Raw genomic sequence first — 22925 nt, forward strand, 5'->3', positions numbered from 1 at the left:
TAACTTTCTTTTTTTAATTGACAGAAATAAGTGGTGTCTTCAAAATATACTTTGTAGGAAAATGCAACAGTATTCTTTACAATCCAGTTTTCCTTGTTAAAAAAGTTCCAGTGTATATCAGACTCCTGTTTCAGCGCACGGAACTCCCACAGTGCGCTGTCAAAGCTGTGCAAGTGTTCAGAATAAGCAGTCAAACTCATTACAATCTGGAGGAGAGAAGATTTGCTCTGGGGTCGATTCAGGTGGGAGGGAGGAGGACGCGCTGAGAAAGCCGATACAGGAAAAGTGGCGGTTGTGGTTATTTGAGGTCCGATCTTCCATGTGCCATGCGCACTTCGTCTGACTTCATCTGAAGAAGCGTGCATGCACATACAAGCTCTTACTTTGAATAAAACTTTTCTGGTTTTAAAGGTGATGCTGGACTCGAACTCTGTCCTACTGCTTCAGACGAACAGAGCCACCAACCTGAAACTAGGTCCTGGATACGAGAGGCAAGATTCAATACTTTGCTCAATCTCTCCCCCCACAATGCACACATCACTGATCTCCTTGGGGTAAGTCACACTCTTGGCCCTGAAAAAGTCAGTACTGTATTGCAAATACAAAATCCCTTTGTACCCTATGTGATAAAAATAATAAATTGCAGCGGTGAGGGAACCGGAAGGAGGGCAGGGGATCCATTAGCCATTTGAAGATGAAAAGATGAGTTGAAGATGAGTTGGTTTTTATACCCAGGTGTTCACTGCCCAAAGGAATCTCAAAGTGGCTCACACAGAGCCTTTCCTTCCTCTCCCCATAACAGATAGGTGAGTAGTTGGGTGGGCAAGGGAAGGTTGGGCCTTACTTGGGCTCATCATGGTTCTGTTAGAGCTGTTCTCACACAGCAGTTCTCTCAAAGCTCTGTCAGACTCATCTTCCTCACCTAATAGACCCATGGGGAGAGGAAGGGGAAAAAATTGCACCTTTCCCCTCTTCCTCCACCCTCTGCAGAATTGCTAAACCTCTTTCACATTCGTTTTTAGTCATGAAAATCCCCAGACCCTTTGGCTTTTCCTCAGCCAAGAGCCAGTTTGGTGAGATGGTTAAGAGAGGTGGCCTCTAATCTGGTGAGCCGGTTTTAATTCCCTGCTCCTCCTCCACGTGCAGCCAGCTGAGTGACCTTGGGCTAGTCACAGTTCTGTCAGAGCTGTTCTTGCAGAGCAGTTCTGTCAGAACTCTTTCAGCCTCATCTGCCTCACAGGGTGACTGTTATGGGGAGCGGAAGGGAAGACGATAGAGATTGCTTTGGGAAGTTTAAAGAAGTATTAAAAGTATAAAAATGAACTCTTCTCCTTGCAAGGGTTTTTAAAAAGACTTTTGGGTCTGCTCCCCTCTGCAGTGAATTCAGGCCAAAAGAAGGAAGCCTCTTCCTTCTACAACCCCATGAAGCTGCCTTCTGCCAAGGGAGACCACTGGTCAGAATTGCCTGCTCTGACCAGCAGCGGTTCTTCAGGACCTTGGGCCAAGGTTCATCCTATTGCCTGCTCCTTTCCTTTGTGAAAAGCCCAGATTGCCTGTTGTAGGGTTATTGCTGATGTTAATTAATTCGTCTACATCAAGGTGGGTGAATTTTGCATAGTTCCCTGCTATGGGACATCGAGGGGTCATGGGAGAAACCAAGCCAGCTTCACAGAGAGACCAAACTCATTTGAATGCCTGGGGCTGGAGCTACCAGGGTTAGCAGAAGACCCAGGCGTGTTGTGAGGTCTGCAACCTTGCCTGTTTCTTGGTCCGTCCCAGAGCTCTTCCCTCCATCTCACATGAACTTGCATAATCCTGAGTCAGACTATTGGTCTATCGCTAACACTTCTGTCCCCTCTGACTGGCAGCAGCTCTCCAGGGTCTTCCCCCTCCCCTCCTGCCTGTTCCTTTTCACTGGAGATGCCGGGGATCGAACCTGGGACCTTCTGCATGCCAAGCAGAGGCTCTGCCACTGAGCCAGGGTCTCAGGCCAAGGTCTTTCCCCTCCCCTCCTGCCTGTTCCTTTTCACTGGAGATGCTGGGGATCGAACCTGGGACCTTCTGCATGCCAAGCAGAGGCTCTTCCAACGAGCCACAGCCCTTCCCCAACGAAGCTGCCTTCGATCAGACTCTCCAGGTCAGTATTATCGATTCAATATTGTCAGCTCAGACTGGCAGCAACCCTCCAGCGTTTTCCAGCAGACCCCCCCCCCCACCCCCCGTTTTTAGCAAAGTTGCGGGCTGAAACGAGGAACTTCTGCTTGCCTGCAGACCAAACACTTGGCTGCCTTTCCCCCTTCTTGAGAGTTCCTTTTTCTAACGAATTGTTAAGCCCCTGGGTGTTTATTTTAGGTAGGGGTGGAAACTCCTAAGTACCCCTTGCCCTGCATCTCTTCCACCGCAGGGACTGTTCTCGTAAAACTTTTATTTAGAAAAAAGGGAACTCCCGTCCAGCTTCCTCCCCCCCCCCTCCCCAGTGGCTCTTGCTGGTGCCATGAGAGAGGCGTCTTTACTCCCTGGGGAATTTGTGGGATTTCTCACCTCCTTTATCGCTCTCCTCTGAATAGGGCTGGGCTGAACACTCACTCGGTTATTTCCTCTCTGATTATTTTTCTCGGCCGGCCAAGGGCGGTTCCCCTTGGTATTGTCTTGTGTGTGCTGGTATACACACAGGCCTACACACCAATATACAGGATAGCCCTCAACAACTGCGGAGAAGAGGACAGAGATGGAGGCAGAACTCTTTCAGACTTCCTGCCTGGCTTCACTTTTAAGGCACAAAAGCCCTGCTGGATCGGACCAGCAGTCCGTCTGGTCTCGCCCAGCGGCCAACCAGTTCCTCTGCAGGGCCAACAACCGAGCATAAAGGCTGAGGCCTCCCCCTGATGTTGCTGCCTGGCTCTGGGGGGATTCAGAGGTTGACTGCCTCTGAACATGGAGGTTCACCTCAGTCACAAGGGCTAGTTGCCATAGCTCCTCTGTGAAATGTCTACTCCCCCTTTTCAAGCTGTTTCTTCAAGCTGTGGCCATCCCCACCTCCTCTGGCAGCAAATTCCACCGTTCTATTACTCTCTGGGTAAAGAGGTCTTTCCTTTCGTCTGCCCTGGACCTACTGCCCATCAGCTGAAAGAAGCATTCATGCCCCCTAACTTGCAACGGCAACAATTTGGCTCCAGTGTGTCCCTTGGCAAAGCGTTGTGTGCAACACTGCCGGAAGCATCACGAAGCCTTGCGTTGGAGTGGACGCGATGCTCGTGGCCGATTCCTTTTCCCGCCCGCCCTTCTGCTCCAAGTTGCTCTGGGCTCAAGCACTGCTCCTTGTTCAGGGTGAATTCCACTTCCCTTCCTGTGAGCTGTTGTCAAGCTGCCTTTTGAAATGAGTATTCCTTAACTCTATAATTCCTTTTGCGCATAGAAGCAAAATGCATTGGGGGGGGGGGGAGGGGAGGAGAATGCCACACCCAGAACTGTAATATCTACATTATTCAATGCTGTGCCAGGTTAGATGCATTCAGTGAGAGACTTCTGTGCAAAATCTGGACTATTGCTCTGGTTTCTTCAGAGGACCCCCCCCCCCAATGCTCCACTAGCATCTTCAGATGATATCAGTTTGAAGCACAAGATGAAACCCCATCGTTTTCTAGCTCTATTTACAATTATCTTTACCGCAGTCTCATTTTCCTGGTTTGCAGGGTCCTATTTCTGCTGGGGGGGGGGGAGTCCCTTTTCTCTCTCTCTGGTGGTTGATTTAATATTATACTGGTTTACGTCCGATTTAAATCTGCAGGGAGATATGCCGGACATAAACCAACGTAATATTGAACTGACCAGCAGAGGGAGCGCTCCACTACATGAACCTGCTCCCTCCTGTGGCAAACATCTAAAAATATTCTGCATGAACACATTTGTCTAACTGGCAGAAACAGTATTTATCAGTGAACTTTAAAAAAGCTTTTTTAAAAAAATGCATATTTAGTTGCTGGTGACGACAGGGGGAAGGGGGGCTGTGAAGTGGGATGAGAGGAATTAGCCGCCCCCCAGGTTTCAGAAATGCACCCGCATTTCTACACACAGGTGATGTCTGTAAATGATGCTACGGTGGGTTTATGTACAAATGATCCATCTCAAAGGCACAAATCCTTTTTTTCTTTCCTTTGAGGAAAGGGCGAGGCCTTTAACCAGAAGAGCATGACAACACTCAGGTACCCTTTGGCCATTTCACCTCAAACACCTGCAAGCGGGGGAGGGGGGGAGGGAGGTGTCTTAAATCTTTCCTGGGCATCAACCTCACCCATGCCTGGCGGAGATCTCTCTGCCCTCCATCCTACAACCGTCCCTCTGCACCAGAGCCTTTTGTAAGGCACAGGCCAGAAATGCAGACAGCCAGGCCAGAAATACAATCAGCACGGCATCTGTCTGAGGTTGCCAAATCGAAAAAACTCATCCCTGCAGATGTAACTAGAATAATTCCCCCTTTCGTCATTGCAGGCTCTCTTTTGGGGGTTCTCGGTCAGGTAATTTGAACGATGGGGACGGGGAGAGGCAGTGAAATCAAGGGGAAAGAAGGCTCCGGATCCAGGGAGGAGAAGGAAATAAGTATCAAGGCTACAGCTCCCCAGTGTCTAGGGTTTTGAGGATTCTGGATTCAACCAGAGCCCAAAGGGATCTGTTAGGATCCTGCTAAGCAACATTTGCCCTGCCTGTTCCTGATGCCGGAGGATTCTCCGGGTACTGCCACCCTGGGTTTTGCGACCCAGCAGGGCGACAGATCCGGCTGCATCGGGGGAACCCTCCTGCCCCCCCTCCCCACCCCAGCCTTCACCGATGAAGTGAAGACCAGGACCACCGGAAGACGCTTTCCAAGCAATTCGAATCCGGCTCTTCAGGACCCTCAGTGTCTCAGTTCGTCTGTGGGTTGTCCGATTCCGTCTGCCTTGCTTAGCGCTTAAATAGAGGCACTGTCTTGGGGAACACAAATACCTACATATGCACGTATAATTTTGTGTGCGGAGCCGGTCGGAGTGCTTGGATTTTCTTTTAACCCCCTCCCCCCCCCCGGATTGGGCCGTGGCGGGTGCCCCCCGCTAGCCCCTCTGCTCTGGCGGAAACGGCGCTCTCCCCCTCTCCGCTCGCTCGGCACTTGTGGCTGCGATGTCAGTTTTCCTTTTTATTGTTGTTCTTGCGTAGCGTGAAGTCCGTCCTCTCTCTCGGTTCCTCCTCTGTGGGCTTATAAATGCGTGTCCTCCTCCTCCCCCAGGTCCTCTTTCGTTAGGCTGTCCATGGGGACGATCCAGCTGTCCCCCAGCTCCCCGTTCAGGTTGACCTTCTTCTCCTGCATCTCCGAGGAGGTCTCCATCACCTCCAGGGTGGGGTTGTCGTGGTAGCCGTTCTCCATGGTCTGCAGCTCTTCCGTCAGGCGTTGCTGGAAAACAGAGAGGAGAGAGAGAGGATGGGGGCCGGGGGAACTAGCAAGAGGGGTGCTGAGTTTCTGCTCTGTCCACTTAGAAAATGAAGTGTGGGGGGGCTGTTTTTTAATTCCCCGCCTTTCACTACTCAAAGGAGTCTCAAAGCGGCTGACAATCCCCTTCCCTTTCCTCTTCCCCACAACAGACACCCTTGTGAGGTGGGTGGAGCTGAGGGAGCTCTGAGAGAACAGCTCTATCAGGATTGTGACAAGCCCATGGTCACCCAGTTGGCTGCATGTGGAGGAGTGGGGAATCAAGCCCAATTCTCCAGATTACAAGCCACTGCTCTTAAACGCTAGAGGGAGAAGAGTTGTTTTTTATACTTTGCTTTTTCACTACCCAAAGGTAACAGAACTGTGACTAAACCAAGGTCACCCAGCTAGCTGCAGGTGGGGCAGTGGGGAATCAAACCCAGTTCTCCGGATTAGAGTGTGCCACTCTTAAGCAGCCCTTCCCCGACTGCTTGGGAAGAAAGGTAGCTGCAGAGTTAAGCTATTCTTGAGAACTCCGGGGTGCTTCTGCCCTCTGCTGGCCACTTCAAGGAAAGCAACTGCTGCCTCGGAACAGCAGGGGAGGAGGGATTTCGGTTCTGTGAGGTTTTGGTAAAAGAGGTAAAAGAAGCCATACTGGATTAGGCCAATGGCCCATCCAGTCCAACCCTCTGTGTCACACAGTGACCAAAACCCAGGCGCTATCAACAATTTCAGTAATGTGATGCTCTAGGAGTCAGACCCAAACTCTATGGTAAAACCACAGAGTTTTGTCTGACTCCTAGAATGTTGTCAAACTGACAAGGTGACATCACTTCTGGGCATCCGCTGGGTGTCATGTCATGCTATGGGTGTGCCATTGCTTTAAAAAATATATATCTTTCCTGCCCTCTGGCCCTTGGCCACGGAGCAGATTGCATTCCAGGCCTCAACAGGAGACGTAGGTCACACACTCCCACAAACACCCCCATCCACAGCCTCACTACCTGGTCCTTCCTTTGGGAAATGCGCTGGTGGCAGCAGCCGTAGATGGCGGCCACGAGGAGAAGGGAGGCCGCCATGCAGACGATGGTGATGATCAGGGGCATGCTGAATCGGTCCTCGCTGTCCATGTCCATGTCCTGGCCGGCGTAGCTGACGTTCACTCCGAGCTGCGGGAGGAAAGCGGAACTGTGGGGTGAATTGGCGGGGGCCAAGGCGTCCCTTCTGAGAAGCAAGGGGGAACAGGAGCCACGCGCTGGGAGTGACTGGTTCGTTGTCCCCCCCACCCGCCCAGTGCAAGTGACTGATGGGCTGTCCTCAATTCCTCTGGTAATTTCTGTGGCTACCCTGCAATCATGGGAATTCCGGCCCCCCACTAGAATGGTCATTGATCTAGGCAAGGTGCTACGGTTATGCTAATTCTGCCCCTGTGCATGCAGTATCCACTGGAGCCGTGGCCTTGGAGGAAAAGCTGAGGGGCTTGGGAACGTTCAGCCTGGGGAAGAGGAGATGGAGAGGGGCAGGATGGCTCTCTTGAAGTACCTGAAAGGTGGTCACTTGGAGGAGGGCAGGGAGCGGTGTAGGACCCACAGTAATGGGTTTAAACTACATGTAGAATGGTACTGCCTAGGTATCAGGGAAAGGTTTTGGAAGGCGCCATGCCCCCCCACATTGAGGACCCCTGATCTAGATCTTGTAGGGACGTAATCAGATCTTCTCTTACCTTCTTTAATTCTCCTTCCTTTATTTTCAGAGATTCAAAGAGCTCATCAGCCACTGAATTTACTAATGGAAAGAAGTAAAAAGGAAGGGGGGGGGGAGACGGTCACTGTGCCACAGGAACACACACAAAATGTATATCACGCTTTATAAAAGGTCTCCCCAAGAAGACACAGAGAAACATGCAAAAGCAGGGCATGCTTGGTCCTTTTTAACTGGAGATTCTGGGGACTGAACCTGGCCCTTCTGCGCGTCGTGGGTGTTTTTCCACAGAGCCATGAACCCTTACAAGTACCTACTTGGTCCATCAAGGCCAGGACTGTCTACTCAGACTGGAAGCAGTTTTCCAGGTTCGCAGGCAGAGATCTTTTACCTCCTGCCTGGTCCTTTTAACTGGAGAAGAGGGGGACTGAACCTGGGACCTTCAGCATGCCAAGTAGAGGCTCTGCCACTGAGCCACAGACCCTCCCCTGGAGCTGAGAAGGGCACAATAACCCTGGTAGCTCTTTGTGGGTGCTAGCTTTAGGAAGATTCGGAAGATCGGGTCTCCAGCTCTCGTGGCTGTCCAGGGCAGACGTGACTCTTACTTTGCATGGATACGTCGACGACCGCCACGGTGTTGGGCTGGTTTGTGACGGAGGCCAGCTTCACCAGGCAATGGTCTCGGGTCCGGTTGAAGTTGGGCTTCAGGGTTCTGCAGATCATGTCGAGCAGCGGCCCTTCCAGGGAGCTCCTGATGAAGTTTTCCTGGGAGTAGAGGAAGTCTCGTCAACGCAAGGCTTTCAATTGACAGAGACACGTTAATTCACACAGCAGGAAACCCTACAGGAGAGGTTCTCAACCTTCCTGATGCCGCGACCCTTTAATCCAGTTCCTTATGTTGTGGGGACCCCCAACCATAAAATTATGCAAGGGTTCTTTCACAGAATTAAACCGGAACTGACCAATGGCGTGAAGATCCCTTGTTCAGGATTGTCTATAAATTGGTTTTTTCCCGGGGTTTCTGAGTTTAGTTCTGCCTCTTGTACCACCATGCCGATCTCGCTCTTTTCCGCTGCTCCAGACAGACGAACGCTCTATATTGATCTACCCTGCAAGGCTGTTGTGTGGATGATGCTCCCCAGCTTTCCCTTTCCTCTCCCCACAACAGACACCCTGTGAGGGAGGGGAGGCTGAGAGAGCCCTGAGATTACTGAAGAAGAAGAAGATTTGGTTCTTATATGCCGCTTTTCTCTACCAGAAGGAGACTCAAAGCGGCTTCCATTCGCCTTCCCTTTCCTCTCCCCACAACAGACACCCTGTGAGGGAGGGGAGGCTGAGAGAGCCCTGAGATTACTGAAGAAGAAGAAGATTTGGTTCTTATATGCCGCTTTTCTCTACCAGAAGGAGTCTCAAAGCGGCTTCCATTCGCCTTCCCTTTCCTCTCCCCACAACAGACACCCTGTGAGGGAGGGGAGGCTGAGAGAGCCCTGAGATTACTGAAGAAGAAGAAGAGTTGGTTCTTATATGCCGCTTCTCTCTACCAGAAGGAGTCTCAAAGCGGCTTCCATTCGCCTTCCCTTTCCTCTCCCCACAACAGACACCCTGTGAGGGAGGGGAGGCTGAGAGAGCCCTGAGATTACTGAAGAAGAAGAAGATTTGGTTCTTATATGCCGCTTTTCTCTACCAGAAGGAGTCTCAAAGCGGCTTCCATTCGCCTTCCCTTTCCTCTCCCCACAACAGACACCCTGTGAGGGAGGGGAGGCTGAGAGAGCCCTGAGATTACTGAAGAAGAAGAAGAGTTGGTTCTTATATGCCGCTTCTCTCTCCCCAAAGGAGTCCCATAGTGGCCTACAGTCGCCTTTCTTTTCCTCTCCCCACAACAGACACCCTGTGAAGGAGGTGAGGCTGAGAGAGCCCTGAAATTACTGAAGAAGAAGAAGAGTTGGTTCTTCTATGCCACTTTTCTCTACCCGAAGGAGGCTCAAAGCGGCTTCCATTCACCTTCCCTTTCCTCTCCCCACAACAGACACCCTGTGGGGTGGGTGAGGCTGAGAGAGCCCTGATATCACTACTTCGTTAGAACAGCTTTATCAGTGCTGTGGTGAACCCAAGGTCAACCCAGCTGGTATTTATGATTTATTTTAAGAATTTATATCACGCCTCTCCCGGCGCTACCGGCTCAAAGCGGCTCACGATAAAACACTAAAATGGTTACACAGTCACCAAACCCCCATTAAAATAGGAACTAACATCTAGCCCGAACCACAAATAAAATAAGACGGCGGAAAATATCTGAATGACGAAGGGGCCCGTAGGCTCAAAGTGCGTGGGGACCCCCAATCCAGCCCCCTGACCTGCACTCCCGCACGTCCTAGAAGCAGCTGCGGCGCGGCGCCCAACCCGTCCAGATGGGTTAGAATAAACAAGGTTCACGTTCCGTTCCCCGCAGCTTTGAGGATGTGCTGTTGCAGGGCAGCGTGCTCCGACCATCACCCGCCCTCTTTTCTTAAAAAATAGAAACCCTCCTGGGACACAGCAGGCCGCTGGCCCTTTTCGGCTTTATCTCGAGGCCGCAGCCGGGAGAGTTCCAGGAATAGCAGGTCCCCGAGGGATTTGGGGCGGAGTCTGCTTCCTACCCCCTTAAGGCTGGATCCCCCCAAAAAAAGAACCGCGCAAGAAGGTGTGGGCTGCACTCCCACTCGGAGGACAATGAACCAGATGGGAATGTCTCTTCCTCTGGCTCCAAGGTGACGTCCTGCGCTTCCAGTGAGCCGCGATACGGTGAAATTCTCCAGCCGGTACGTGTCCGATTGTTTTAGAAGGCATGACAAATGGGGTGGGGAGGTCGGGAGAATACGGCTTGTGCGTACGTGCCATGTTCGGGAGAGTGGGCCGCACCTCACGCGCATGCTCCAGACAAAAATGCTTTTGTGCAGCCCCTTTAGTCAAGGCGGTAGGACGGCACCCAGGGTCCCCCCCTTAATCTTCACAAGAACCCTGCAAGGTAGACTCCCCAGGGGTCTGATTCAGGGCCTCTCCGCTGCCGGTGCAACTCACTAACCGCTAAAACCATGCTAGCCTGACAACAACCGTGTACGGTAGGACAAATGTTTCAGGCTCAGACTGCAGGTCACCTTTGCAGCTGTGAAGTCCTCCCTCCCTCCCACCCCGGAGAGGTGGGGCCCACCCATTGCAAGTACTTGTGTAGAACAAGCCTCCCCCCTCCCCCAATTTTCCTCCCCATGGATCTTTAGTCTCTCCCAGTGTTAGGGATTAGGGTTCGGCGGTTCGGAGCGGCCGTTCGGACCCTGAACCGGCCAACTCCTAGGGATGCCGCTCCTGTCTTTTGAAAGGTTACATTTTAAAGCTCACACCAAACTCACGGAAAACCACAACATAACTTATAACGGTTTCCTTTTATTTTATGCCTTTCTGCTCTGCCTTTCTCCCCGAGGAGGGTCCAAAGTGGCTCATGGCATTCTCCTTGCCTCCGTTTTATCCCTACGACAACCCTCCGAGGGAGGTTCTGTTCAAAGTGTACGACCAGCCCAAGGTCACTGAGCCAGTTTCCACGGCGGAGTAGAGATTCAAACCTGGGGATTTGGGTTTTTGCATTTATCGGCTCTCAAACGGATTGTCTAAATATGTCTAAAGGGGGAAATTGTGGCCAAAGCAAGTTCAAGCACATTGGAAAAGACACGGAGGAAAACTTACGAACTTTGGTCAATTCTACCATCTCCCACTTGAGCCCGATTTTGCTCAGCGAATTGCTGCGACTATCTATCATCGTTTCCCCTTTGCCTCCCCCCCCCCAGCGGTCTTTCAAGGGTTTCCACATTCTTTGGCTCCAGTTAACAGGCCCGGACAATCTTAGCTCATCTCGCTCCCACACCGGGTGGGAATCTAAAACTAACATCCCCACCAGAATGAGGTCATGGCGCTTCAATCAACAAAGCAAACCCCGAACCAATGCACAGGGGATGGGGGGGGGGGAGTGAGAGAGAGAAAGGAAAACTTGCTCACGTCGGATTTTGCACCGGCTGGAGTCATGGACAGGCCAGAGTTCCCAGGGTTTGACCGGGTTTGTAAGTGAAAGGGCAGAAAATCCTGCCGGAAAAAAAGCAAACAACGCCCCCCCCACCCACCCACGAGGTATTCTGAAGGTCACGACAACATTGCCCAAGGAAGGCTCACAAGGTTAGAGTATTCAGAAGAAATGTTCATGGATGGTGGGAACTAGCTGGTGGGGAAAGGTAGGAGAAACTTCATCCCCCCCCCCCTGCAAGCTTGATTCTCTCCTGTAACCTGGCACTCCCGAGGTCTCCAACTTGGTGCCCTTCGCCACCAAGGGGCTTGCTGACACCGTTCTTGGTGCTCACCAAGAGCTTTAAGAAAGTGGGCGGGGCTCTGTAGGGCTTTTGCCTAGCAAGGCTTCTGATTGGCCACTGGAGTTTTGATTGGCTATGTGGATTTTGTTTTTTTAATGTCATTTTGGCCGTAGTTGCTGTTACAGCATAGAGATCTTCAATGCATGACTAGAATGGAAAAGTAGGGATTTGAACTCGGGTCTCTGGAGTCCAGCACTGCAACCCCCTCCATCACCATCTCTGTGTAGTGGCTAGAGCACTGGGAGACCTCACCCTGTCAAGGAAGCTCGCTGAGTTGACCTGGGGCCAGCCCCCCACTCTCAGCTAAGCCTACCTCGCAAGGTGGTTGTGAGGATAAAATAAGAGGAAAATGATGCCAGCCATTTTGGATCCCCAGTGAGGAAAAAAGTGGGGTATAAGGAAGGGAAATAAAAACTCTGGATGCAGCAGAACTGGCCTTCTCGGGCTTTTTCCAGCCCTGCTTTCTTCTGCCCACCCCTCCCAGTTGTTCAATCATGGAAGCTCCCAGCCCGCTGGTGAGGTCATATCCCTGGCTCCTCCTCTTCCTGTCAGGTGTCCCTGACGTGATGTGATTTCCTGTTTTGCAAACTGAACATCAAAGCCAGGCCTGAAAAGCCTGCATGCCCCTAGCCCAGCTTAGCTTAGAACCCAGGAGTGCCTGTTATTCCCTTCCCTACCCCGAGATAGGGTGTCTGTTCTCTGAAACAGGCAGAAGTGCCACCGATACAGCTTCCACTGCCGTTTTACCGCAGGACGGGGTGAGGGAGGAAAAAAATTAAAACAAACAGTCAGGGTGATTAGGGAAAGGACTGTGGGAGCTGGGAAGGCGGCGTCATCGTATAGAAATGCAATTAGCAATTGTCACTGACAGCCTTTCAGATAATCCGCAGGTCGCTAAGAGAAGCAGAGCTGGCAGCTTCCTGGCTGGGCTGCTGGAGGCTACGCTGTCACAGCTCCTAACTGCCCAGGTCCACTCGCTGGGAGGGGACACTGGACGGGGGGGGGCCGTCTGCCTCGCCTGTTTCCCAGATGCATCCGCAGCCCTGCGGCTCTTGGCCTGTCGGTTTCCCTTCTGTCCGAGCACTCTGGTTCCAGTGGAGAGACGCTTCATGCAGAGCAAACATAAAACTACCCGTTCCGGCTGGCCACATTTCTTTATTGATTTCATTTCTAGCTTGCCTGTCTCCCAGGCATGCCAGGATCACTAACATGGGCGGGGTCCCCCCACTGTCCAGACGCACCTTGCCCCCCAAACTAACCCCAAATTGATGAATACCATGTTTTAATGCAATGGGCTGACATGACCCAGAAGTGTCTGTAAAGACCAAGGTTTTGAGGTCCAAGGCAGGGTCGTAATCCTGTGTGGTAGCCAATGGGTGGCTAGATCCTGACTGCCCGATCCAGTCAGTTTAAAGTTAAACTGACCAAGAGAGTCAGCTTGGGGCAGTGGTTAGGAGTGCGGATTTCTAATCTGATGAGGCGGGTTTGATTTCCTCCACATGCAGCCAGCTGGGTGACTTTGGGATAGTCACATCACGGCACTGATAAAGCTGTTCTGACGGAGCAGGAATCTCAGGGCTCTCTCAGCCTCACCCACCCCACAGGGTGTCTGTTGTGGGGAGAGGAAAGGGAAGGCGAATGTAAGCCGCTTTGAGCCTCCTTCGGGTAGGGAAAAGCGGCATATAAGAATCAACTCTTCTTCTGCTTCAGTAATCTCAGGGCTCTCTCAGCCTCCCCTCCCTCACAGGGTGTCTGTTGTGGGGAGAGGAAAGGGAAGGTGCTTTGAGACTCCTTCAGGGAGAGGAAAGCAGCATATAAAGACCAGATCTCCTCCTCCTCCCCCTCCCCCTCTTCTTCTTCAAGTTGCATCTAAATTGAGGATTTTGGTGAGGTTTTCAGTTCAGTTTAGTTCTCTGTACTGTCATGCTGGGATCACAACAAAGCTGAAATGGACTCCGATCATCCTGGTTTCTGAACCCACGGATCTAACACTCAGCACATTGGGAGATGTGACATTCTGGCTTTTGGGCAAAACTCTCTGATTTATTTTCCACCCTATTTTGTCCAACTCAGGGCGGATTACAGTCGAGGTAAAAACATATAAAATGGAAGCACAAAACTAGATAAATTAAAGTGTATGTATTGAGACTTGCATTCAAGTTCATTGCCTGCTCTTTCAATCATGGGAAGGGGGGTGGGAATCATTTCAGTTGGTTGCTGGGGGTTTTTTTGCTCTCAAAGGCAGAATGAAGTCTTCCAGGATAAACGCAAGCTCTCACACAAACATTTCCTACATTATGCAGTTGTAGAATGGGGACAAACTTGAAGGGGTCATCCATCGGGAGCTGTGAAGACTGAATTCTCCCCCCCCCTCCTGCCCCGTACCAAATGCCCCTCTGGGACACTGGATTGGGTCTTCCTATTATTTGTGAGGATTGCGGTGCTGCTCATATTGACCAGAGGGTGGCAGGAGCGGGTAACTGAGGAGGCCTCATTGCTCCTCACGGTTGTGACTCTCCACGGCCACTTTTCAGAATGCTCAGTGAGTCTGCGGCTTCTCCGTCTGTCTGCAGGCGGGCTAGCCATCTCTGCTAGCATCATGCAGTGTTGCAGGCATGCATTTCATCCCATCTGCTCCCCTCCCCATCTGCAGACTGTGTCACATCCTTGCTGGGCCCTGCCCTGGGTAGCCCAGGCTAGCTTGATCTCTGCAGATCTCAGAAGCTAAGCAAGGTTGGTGCTTGCCAAAGCGTGCCGGAGCGCTCAACCCTAGTACAAATGCATTGTGGTGGCTCAACAGCCCTCCCCAAAAGTCACAATCATAAATATACATTATAAGAAGAAGAAGAATTAGAAGAGTTGGTTCTTATATGCCGCTTTTCCCTACCTGAAGGAGGCTCAAAGTGGCTTACAGTCGTCTTCCCTTTCCTCTCCCTGCAGGGGATTCTGCTGTTTTACAAAGCAGAGGTAACAAGGACCAGTTTAAGAGCAAGGGTTGGCTGCCCTCCTTTGAGATGTACTTACGCATGGCATGGCCTGGTTAAGGGTCAGGATGACGTTGTTGGGTGCCGAAGAGATCTCGCCCTCACAAAGGAACTGGAAAGGCAAAAGACGTTCAATTCGCAGAGCAGATTGCCTAATGGATGTCAAAGCGCTATACACAACCCAAGACCATTTTGGTGGGGGGGATTCTTCCCATCCTTTCCCTGTTTTCTAGCGCCTTTTCTGTTTGCCATGTGGGAACAGAACTCTCCGTGAATTTCGCCCCATGAAAGCATAGGCCCTGGAAATCTCGTCGGACTGTCAGGTGCTCCGGATTCGAATCTAGATCATCAGAGGAAGGGAACTTTGACCCTCAAAATCTTATTCCTCAAAAATCTTGTTGGACTCTCAGGTGCCTGGAATTCAAAACCAGTTTATCTGATGAAAGGAGCATTGATTCTTGAAGGCTGTTGCTCTGAAAATCTTGGAGATCTCTGTGACCCTGATTTGAATCTGGCTCATCCCAACAATGGGGCTTTGACACTCGAAAGCTGATACCTCGGAAATCTCGTAGGGTCTCTAGGGTACCACTGGACTGGGATCTAGCTCACCTGTTAAAGGGGAACGTTGGATCTCAAAAGCTTATACTCCAAAAATATTGGGGTCTCAAAGGTGATAACTGGACTCATATCTAACCCTTTCCCACTCGGAGCTAACCCCTTTCCTGCTCAGATGTAACCCTTGCCCCCTGGACTTGGATCTAACCCTTTGAGAAAAGCCGACCCTCCCACACAAACATCAACCCAAACCCCAAAAGCAGAGGGTGGAAATCATTAGAGCGGTTTCTCAGTGGAACAGGCTTCCTCAGGAGGTGGTAGGAATTTTCTTTGGAGATTTTTAAACAGAGGCTGGATAGCCATCTGATGGAGAGGCTGAAGGTGACAGTGGATGAGCGATTGGGATGTGGGTATCCTGCATAGTGCAGGGGGTTGGACTAGATGACCCAGGAGGTCCCTTCCAACTCTAGGATTCTAGGATTCATTGACAATAATCTAAGACAAACATTTACAAACGCCACAGCTGTGCTCTACCTGTGTCCGAGACCACGTCTCATTGGCTTGGCCATCAAGAGGCCGGCCTTCCTGTGGTGGGTGGGCCTGGGGAGACGACGTCATATGCAAGACCCCCGGGCTGGAGGTTGCGGGTTGTGCAGATGATTGGTGGCCTGTAGCCCCATGCGTTTCTGCAGGTTTCTTGTCTGTGGTCGGCTGCGTAACCTGGAGTGTCGTGGTTTGCCTAGCCGTAGGGGGGACGTGTGGCCCGGATCCCCCGGAACTGCCTGTGTGTGGCCCCTTCGTGGTGATGTCGGTGCTCTGGTGACTAGGCACGGTTCCTTGCTTCGTTGGGACGGGTCCTTGGGATGGCCCTGAGCTCGCTGTGGGGTTCTCTTCAAAAAGGGAGACGCAAAAAGGAAAAGAAAATCAGTGTGAAGAAGGCACCCTGCCCCATTCCCGCCCCGTGTTTTGGGTGGGGCTTGGAATTCTACCTGGCCTGGATAACGTAGGCTAGCAGGATTGTGCCAAATCTTGGAAACTAAGTTGGGTCAGCCCGCCTGAATCCAGTACTGGGGAGGGGGGTATTAATTACTTCATTATTTACTTCATTTATCTAGCGAGCTTCTAGGGCACAGATGGGGATTTGAACTAAGATGGCTGCAGGATGTCCTGGTTTCACACTCTGACAGCTACACTTTGACTGCTATGAGGCAGCCTTCTTCTAGTTCTTCCTCTCTCAGAGGCACAGGGGGTGGCGATATGCGGCGGGGCCTTCTCGGTGGTAGCCCCCAGACTGTGGAACAGCTTCCTTCGGTGTACTGGTTAAGAACAGCGGCTCCAAAACTGGCAAATCAAATTTGATTCCCCGCTCCTCCACACGGAGCCAGCTCGGTGACCTTGGGCTAGTCACAGCCCTGATAGTGTACTCACAGACCACTTCTGTCAGAAGCTCTCTCAGCCTCTCCTACCTTTGGGCAGTGAAAAGCGGGGTATAAAACCTACGTTTTCTTCTTTCCTCTAGTGATTCGCCAGGTGCCTTCATTGTATGGTTTTTGGCGCCTGCTGGAAACACACCTCTTCACCCAGGCCTTTGATATCCAGTTTGTGGGCTGGTGTGCCAGGGTGCTTGCGTGTGGGGAAGTAAGGGGGATTGTTTAAAATGTTTTCAATGTCTTCTGGATTATTTTATTCTGTATTGTTGTGAGCCTCCCTGGGGCCTTTGGCTGAAGGTGTGGGATATAAACTCCCCTCTAAACAAATAAAATAAATACACCCTGCTGGGAGCTAGAATTCTCCCCGAAGCAATCATGAGAAGGGACGGTTCAGCATGCAAAGTTTCTCTCTTCCAAAAGGTTCCACCAAGAAATACCTGTGGGCGGTTTCGAGGTCTCCTCGTGTGGAGAAGCATTTGCCACTGCCTTAGCTGTAGTTCTGCTGGAGGACGTTGTCCCCGTTGTGCTGTCCGCCGCTGAAGCAGGCCTTGTGGTTTGCGCGGGAGATGCGGCCGCTGTGGCAGCTGCCCTTGTCGTGGGGGGAGCAGCGGGGGTCAGGGTGGCCACGGTGGCCGAGCTCGGAACTGGGGAGGGGGGCTTGGCGGAACTGGCTCCGGAGGGGGACGTCTGTGGCGGGTTGAGGGTCGTGGGGCTTGCATCCTTCGACGTGGGCTTTTGGACTGTTGCCGCACTGCCTTGGGTCGGCTGGAGGGCGGGATTCGTGGTCCGTGGAGTCGTCTGCTTTCCCGGCGTGGGGGAGGCGGAGGCGGAAGGCGCAGGCCTGAGCGTCACGCTTCCAGACGTTTCGGTTTTGGGAGTCGTGGCTGCCGATGCAGAAGAGCCTTTTGTGGTCGTGGCGGACATGGCGGACGTGGTGGTGCCCTGCGCCTGCCCTAAAGAGAGAGAGAGAAAGTGAGGTGTGCCGTGGACAGCTTGTCCTGGTCCCCAACTCCATCACCGCCAGTTTAAACACACTTGCCCACTCTTGGCATATTCTTTGTTCGCCCATTCATAGCGTGAACCAGAATTTCTTTCTTTCTTTGCTTCCTCTGTACCTTACCTTCCTATCTACGGGAACCCAGTGGAGCTCCTCTCCCCCAGGTGATCCTCGCTACAACAACCCTGTGAGGTAGGTGCGGTGGAGACTGTGTGACCGGCCCAGGGTCACTGGTGTGATAGACTCTGTGTGATGGAACCCAACGCGTGGGGTCACGTGGCTAGTTCAGGGGTGCCAAATACAACGCTGGCTGTGTGTGTGGGGGGGGCAGTTGAGGGGGGCTATTGCTCAGTAAAGATTCTGACTGGCTGGAGGAGATATGACTGGCTGTGAAGGTTTCAAAACAATGTTACTGTGGAGGCCATTTTGGGGCTGGCTCTGCCTCCTGCGGCGGCCATTTTGGGGCTGGCTCTGCCTCCTGCGGCGGCCATTTTGGGGATGGCTCTCTCCTGTGGTGACCATTTTGGGGCTCGCTCTGCCTCCTGTGGTGGCCATTTTGGGGCTGGCTCTGCCTCCTGTGGCGGCCATTTTGGGGTTGGCTCTCTCCTGTGGCAGCCATTTTGGCCGGCCATTTTGGGGCTAGCTCTACCTCCTGTGGTGGCCACCTTGGGGCTGGTTCTGCCTGGCAGCCATTTTCTGCCTGCGCCCATCACGCTGTGTCAGACTCCCAGGGGTGTTCCCAGGCCCCAAAAGCTCCCAGTCACCTGGCTACTCAGTGGTAAGTAAGTAAAGGTTACTCTGCCACGTTTCACTACCTGACACCCCCGTTGAACCACTGGAGGCGCCCAAAGAAGCTGATATCGTTCTCCTTGCCTCAAATTATTCCACACAACCACCCCGTGAAACAGGTTAGGGGGGCGAGGCTGTGATGGGCCCAACATCACCCAGCAAGCTTCCATGGCAGGCCAGAGATTTGAACCTGGGTCCCTCAGATCCTAGGCTGAAATGCCAACCACTACACCACACTGGCTCTCCCCAGGGGTAGTCAACCTAAGGCAGGGGTAGTCAACCTGTGGTCCTCCAGATGTCCATGGACTACAATTGCCATGAGCTCCTGCCAGCAAACGCTGGCAGGGGCTCATGGGAATTGTAGTCCATGGACATCTGGAGGACCACAGGTTGACTACCCCTGCTCTAAGGTCTCGGACAGGGAAAGAGCAGACTTCGAATCCATTTAGGGCCGTTCTGGCCAGCTGGAGAGGTGACAAAGCCCAGAGAGGAGTGTCCCGTCCCGTCCCGTCCCGTCCCTTCCTCCTCCGCCCTTGCCGTAGCTTCGGAGGTTCCTGCCCCGCAGTTCACTCTTTGCCCGAGACCCTCCGCTTCCTATTCCTCTCCCTTCCAGCAGGCTCGGGGACATATCTTGGGCTGCCTCGGGAGTTATTAATAGTGAGGAAGGGAAATGCCGAAGAATGGCTCCGGAAAAGGAGGGAGAGGCGCGCTCCGTTCGGCTGGGTGGGTCCCGACAAGTCTGCTTGCGGGGCCGCTGACGCAGGGCCACGGCGGCACGGGAGAAAGGCCGGGCAAAGGGACTCGGCTGTGCAGGGAGGTATCGGCGTCCAGCTTGGGCATCCGGGCTCCCCTCGGTGGCCTTTTCCTGATTAAGTGGGGGCAAGGGGGTGAACTGCCTCAAAGAGAGCCGGAAATCCCACAAGAGGTTGCTTCCGCTAAGGGAGGGGACATGGCTCAGCGGCTGAGCATCTGTGTAGCACGCGGGATGACCCGGGTTCAATCCCCAAGGGCTCCAGTTAAGGACGAGGTTGTAGGTAATTCGGAAGACCTCTGCCTGAGATGCTGGGTCTGATTCGGTATTCTGTGTTCACGAGTAAGGGGTAAATGGCTGGGGAGACGAAGAAGCAGAGCCAGCTCCCTATAACAGACATTCTGTGCATAGGTGGGGCTGAGGGAACTCTGAAAGAACTGTTATTAGCCCAAGGTCGCCCAGAAGGCCTCATGTGTCTCAAAGCAGCTGACAATCGCCTTCCCTTCCTCTCCCCATAACAGGCACCCTGTGGGGGAGGTGGGCAGAGAGAACTCTGAGAGAACTGTGACTGTCCCAAGCACCTGGCAGGTCTTGTGTGTCTCACAGCGACTGACAATCACCTTCCCTTCCTCTCTCTGCGAGGGACATGCTGGGAGGTAAGTGGGGCCGAGAGAGCTCTGGGAGAACTGTGACTGTCCCAAGCATCTGGCAGCCCTCGTGTGTCTCAAAGCGGCTGACAATCGCCTTCCCTTCCTCTCTCTTTGAGAGACATCCTGGGAGGCAGGTGAGCCTGAGAGAGCTCTGAGAGAACTGTGATTGGCCCAAGGTCACCCAGCTGGTTACATGTGCAGGTGGAGTGGGGAATCCGCCCTCCACCCCGTGGTGACTGATAACCCTAGCTCCACCACCGAATCTCCGAAAATTCCCGAAGCAGGAGCTGACAACCCTATCCTGAGGTCCTTCCTGCAAACGGGAACATAAATTTGGTGGGAAGCCTTCCAAGGAAAGCGGCTACCCTCGGAAATCTTCCAGAGCAATCGATAAAACCCTACCCTCTGGGCCGAAGAGGTTTTCGGTGCGTCTCTGCGTGAGTCTGAGATTAACGGAGGAAAAGAGACGAGTGTGTTAAATCGATAGGAAAAGGGTAATGAATAAGCCCTGGCTCCTATCCGCAAGCACAGCCTCATGGCTTTCAGTTTGCGTCCAAAAAGACGCTTCCAGATAATGACCCTTTTCTGCTCTCTTCCCTCCCGGATGGTTCTCTTCTTATCGCCCCAACTCAGATGGGGCCGGCAGGAGAATGGGGCTGGGGATTTTACGAGATCACATTGATGGACGGCTCCAGAGGACTCCAAAGACGCACAACCGATGGCTGCTGGACAAACCAAACGGGGAAGACAAGCATGACACCAGCAGCCATGGAAGGTGCGGGCTCTGCTAGTGGGGCAGGACACAGGGCAGGCGGGTGCCACCCTCCACCGCCGCCTCTGAGGTGTCCCATCCCTCCTAGATGGCTGCAACTCTGTCTTACAGGTGAGGACTGGACAGAAAGCTTTCAAAATCAGCCCTGAAACGTCGCAGTTAGTTCTGAAGGTCATTTCTGGAGCTGAAGGTCATCAGGAACGCTCCATGGGATTGGAGCAGAAGTCTGCTATATTGGTTTAATTCATTATTACCCGGCCTTTCTTCCTTAGGGGGACCTCATAAGCCTTAAAACCTACTTCTTATCTGCCTTAAATATCAGAATAAGAGGGGGAAATGGAAGAAGAAGAGCTGGGGGGGTTTGTGCCCCACTTGTCACTACCTGAAGAAATCCCAGAACAGATTAGGAACGCCTTTCCCCTCTTCTTCCCACAACAGACACCCCGGGAGGCTGGTGGTGCTGAGAGCACTCTGAGAGAACTGCTCTGCGAGAACAGCTCTAAGAGAACTGTGACTGGCCCAAGGTCACCCTCCTGGCTGCATGTGGGAAAGGAGTGGGGAATCAAGCCCAGTTCTCCAGATTAGGGGCCACCACTCTTAACCGCTGCCCCACGCTGGCTTTTCCAGGAAGGAGCGGGAGCCACCCAGAAAGTCACCAGGTCAGTCTTTCTCAGTCTAACCTCCCTTGCAGGGTTGTTGTGAAGATAAAACCTGAGTAAAGGAAGAATGACCCGGATAGCCCAGCCTAGCCCAGTCTCATCAGATATCGGAGGCTAAGCAGATTGGTCCTGCTCAGTATTTGGATGGGAGGCCCTGAGGAAGGCCAGGGATGCCGTGCAAAGGCAGAGAAGAGCACACCACCTCTGTTCATCCCTAGCCTTGAAACCCTATCAGAGTTGGGTGGAGATGGATGGAGCCAGCAAAAACTGGTTAATTACTAACCTTAACATTTTTATTTCCCCAATGTTTTTGCGGACTACAACTGAACTCAAAAGGGCTGATTAGCTGTTTGAGCAAAGAATTCTTACATGGCATCATATGGCTTAATTTGGATAGTAAGACACGGTTTACTGATTTGCCACAATTTATTTTGCCTTATATCTCTACAGTGGTAAGGGTTGCTCATTTAGCCTGAGGAAGAGTGCTTGCACTCGAAAGCTCACGCCTTGAATAAATCGTTGTTGGTCTTAAAGGTGCTGCTGGACTCTATTTTTTGTTGTGCTACTTCAGACCAACACGGTGACCCAGGGGTAGTTAAGCTGCGGCCCTCCAGATGTCCATGGACTACAATTCCCATGAGCCCCTGCCAGCAAATGCTGGCAGGGGCTCATGGGGGTTGTAGTCCATGGACACCTGGAGGGCTGCAGTTTGACTACTCCTGCACTAGAGTCACAGTAAGTCAGCTGCAACGCGATTACACTTTTCCCCACCAAAAGGAGAACCATGCACACTCCACTAAAACTTCTTGGAGGACTGGTGGGAGAGAAATGATTCCATGGGTACGCTGGAAGAAGCAAAGAAGTTATTATTTATTAATAACCGTTTTTATTTATTAATTTGTTCAATTCAACCCCACTTTCTGTACCAACGGCCGACAAAATACTCCTTTTCTCCTATCTTCACAACAGCCCTCTGAGGTGGGCTAACCGGAGAGTGTATGACTAGCTCCAGGTCACCCAGTGAGCTTCCATGGTAGAGTGGGAATTCGAACCTGGGTCTCCTAAGCCCTACGGCCCTAACCACGATGCCTCACATTTCCCAAATGTTGGACAGCTGAAATGTGCGGCTACTCTGAGTACGCGCATGGAGGAGCATCAGCAGGACAGCACGGTGGAATCATGCGGTTGCTGAGACGATTCCTCCACAGCAATGACGCTTGGCTTTTTCCTCATGCGCTTCCTGAATCCGTCGCTGGTGCTTCCTGACCCCGGATCTGCAATCCTACCACTGACACCTGTGCAGTAATCCCTGGAACTGCCTCTCCCTGTCACGTGACTGGTATTTATTATTTATGTATGTATTTATATTTATATATCATCCTCCCCAAGGCTCAATATCATATTGGATTTGAGCTCCAGAAAGGCTGATTGACCAGTCTGTGCCCTAGATCAGCTTTTACCCCTTGAGTTGTGGACCTCCTGACGGCCCCTGGGTTTTGGCCACAGTGTGACACAGAATATTACAACAGATGGGTCACTGGACTGATCCAATATGGCTTCTCTTATGTTCTCTTATGTTCTCATGGCCCTGCTGGGGGACCTCCTGATGGCATTTGGATTTTGACAACTGTGTGACACGGAGGGTTGGACTGGATGGGCCATTGGCCTGATCCAACATGACTTCTCTCATGTTCTTATGGCCCTGCTGGTGGACCTCCTGAGGGAACCTGGGTTTGGGCCACTGTGTGGGAGAGGGAGGCAGGTTCGAGGGTGGGACAAGGCCACTGCGTGACACAGAGTGACACAGAGTAT

General features: G+C 52.3%; 1 protein-coding gene across 1 annotated transcript in view; it reads right to left on the minus strand.

Annotated features, from left to right (window-relative positions):
- Positions 1–22925, minus strand: part of PODXL (podocalyxin like) — an 81773-nt gene continuing 58848 nt past the window's right edge. The window contains exons 6-12 of the mRNA XM_077340801.1: positions 16933–17448; positions 15600–15955; positions 14551–14622; positions 7744–7903; positions 7161–7222; positions 6442–6606; positions 1–5422 (exon numbers count right to left, since the gene is read on the minus strand). Coding sequence (XP_077196916.1) covers positions 5228–5422; positions 6442–6606; positions 7161–7222; positions 7744–7903; positions 14551–14622; positions 15600–15955; positions 16933–17448 — 1526 coding nt within the window. The 3' untranslated portion in view covers positions 1–5227. The remainder of the gene's footprint in view (positions 5423–6441; positions 6607–7160; positions 7223–7743; positions 7904–14550; positions 14623–15599; positions 15956–16932; positions 17449–22925) is intronic.

Source organism: Paroedura picta, chromosome 5 (genome assembly GCF_049243985.1).
Source record: "Paroedura picta isolate Pp20150507F chromosome 5, Ppicta_v3.0, whole genome shotgun sequence".
NCBI classification, from domain to species: Eukaryota; Metazoa; Chordata; class Lepidosauria; order Squamata; family Gekkonidae; genus Paroedura; species Paroedura picta.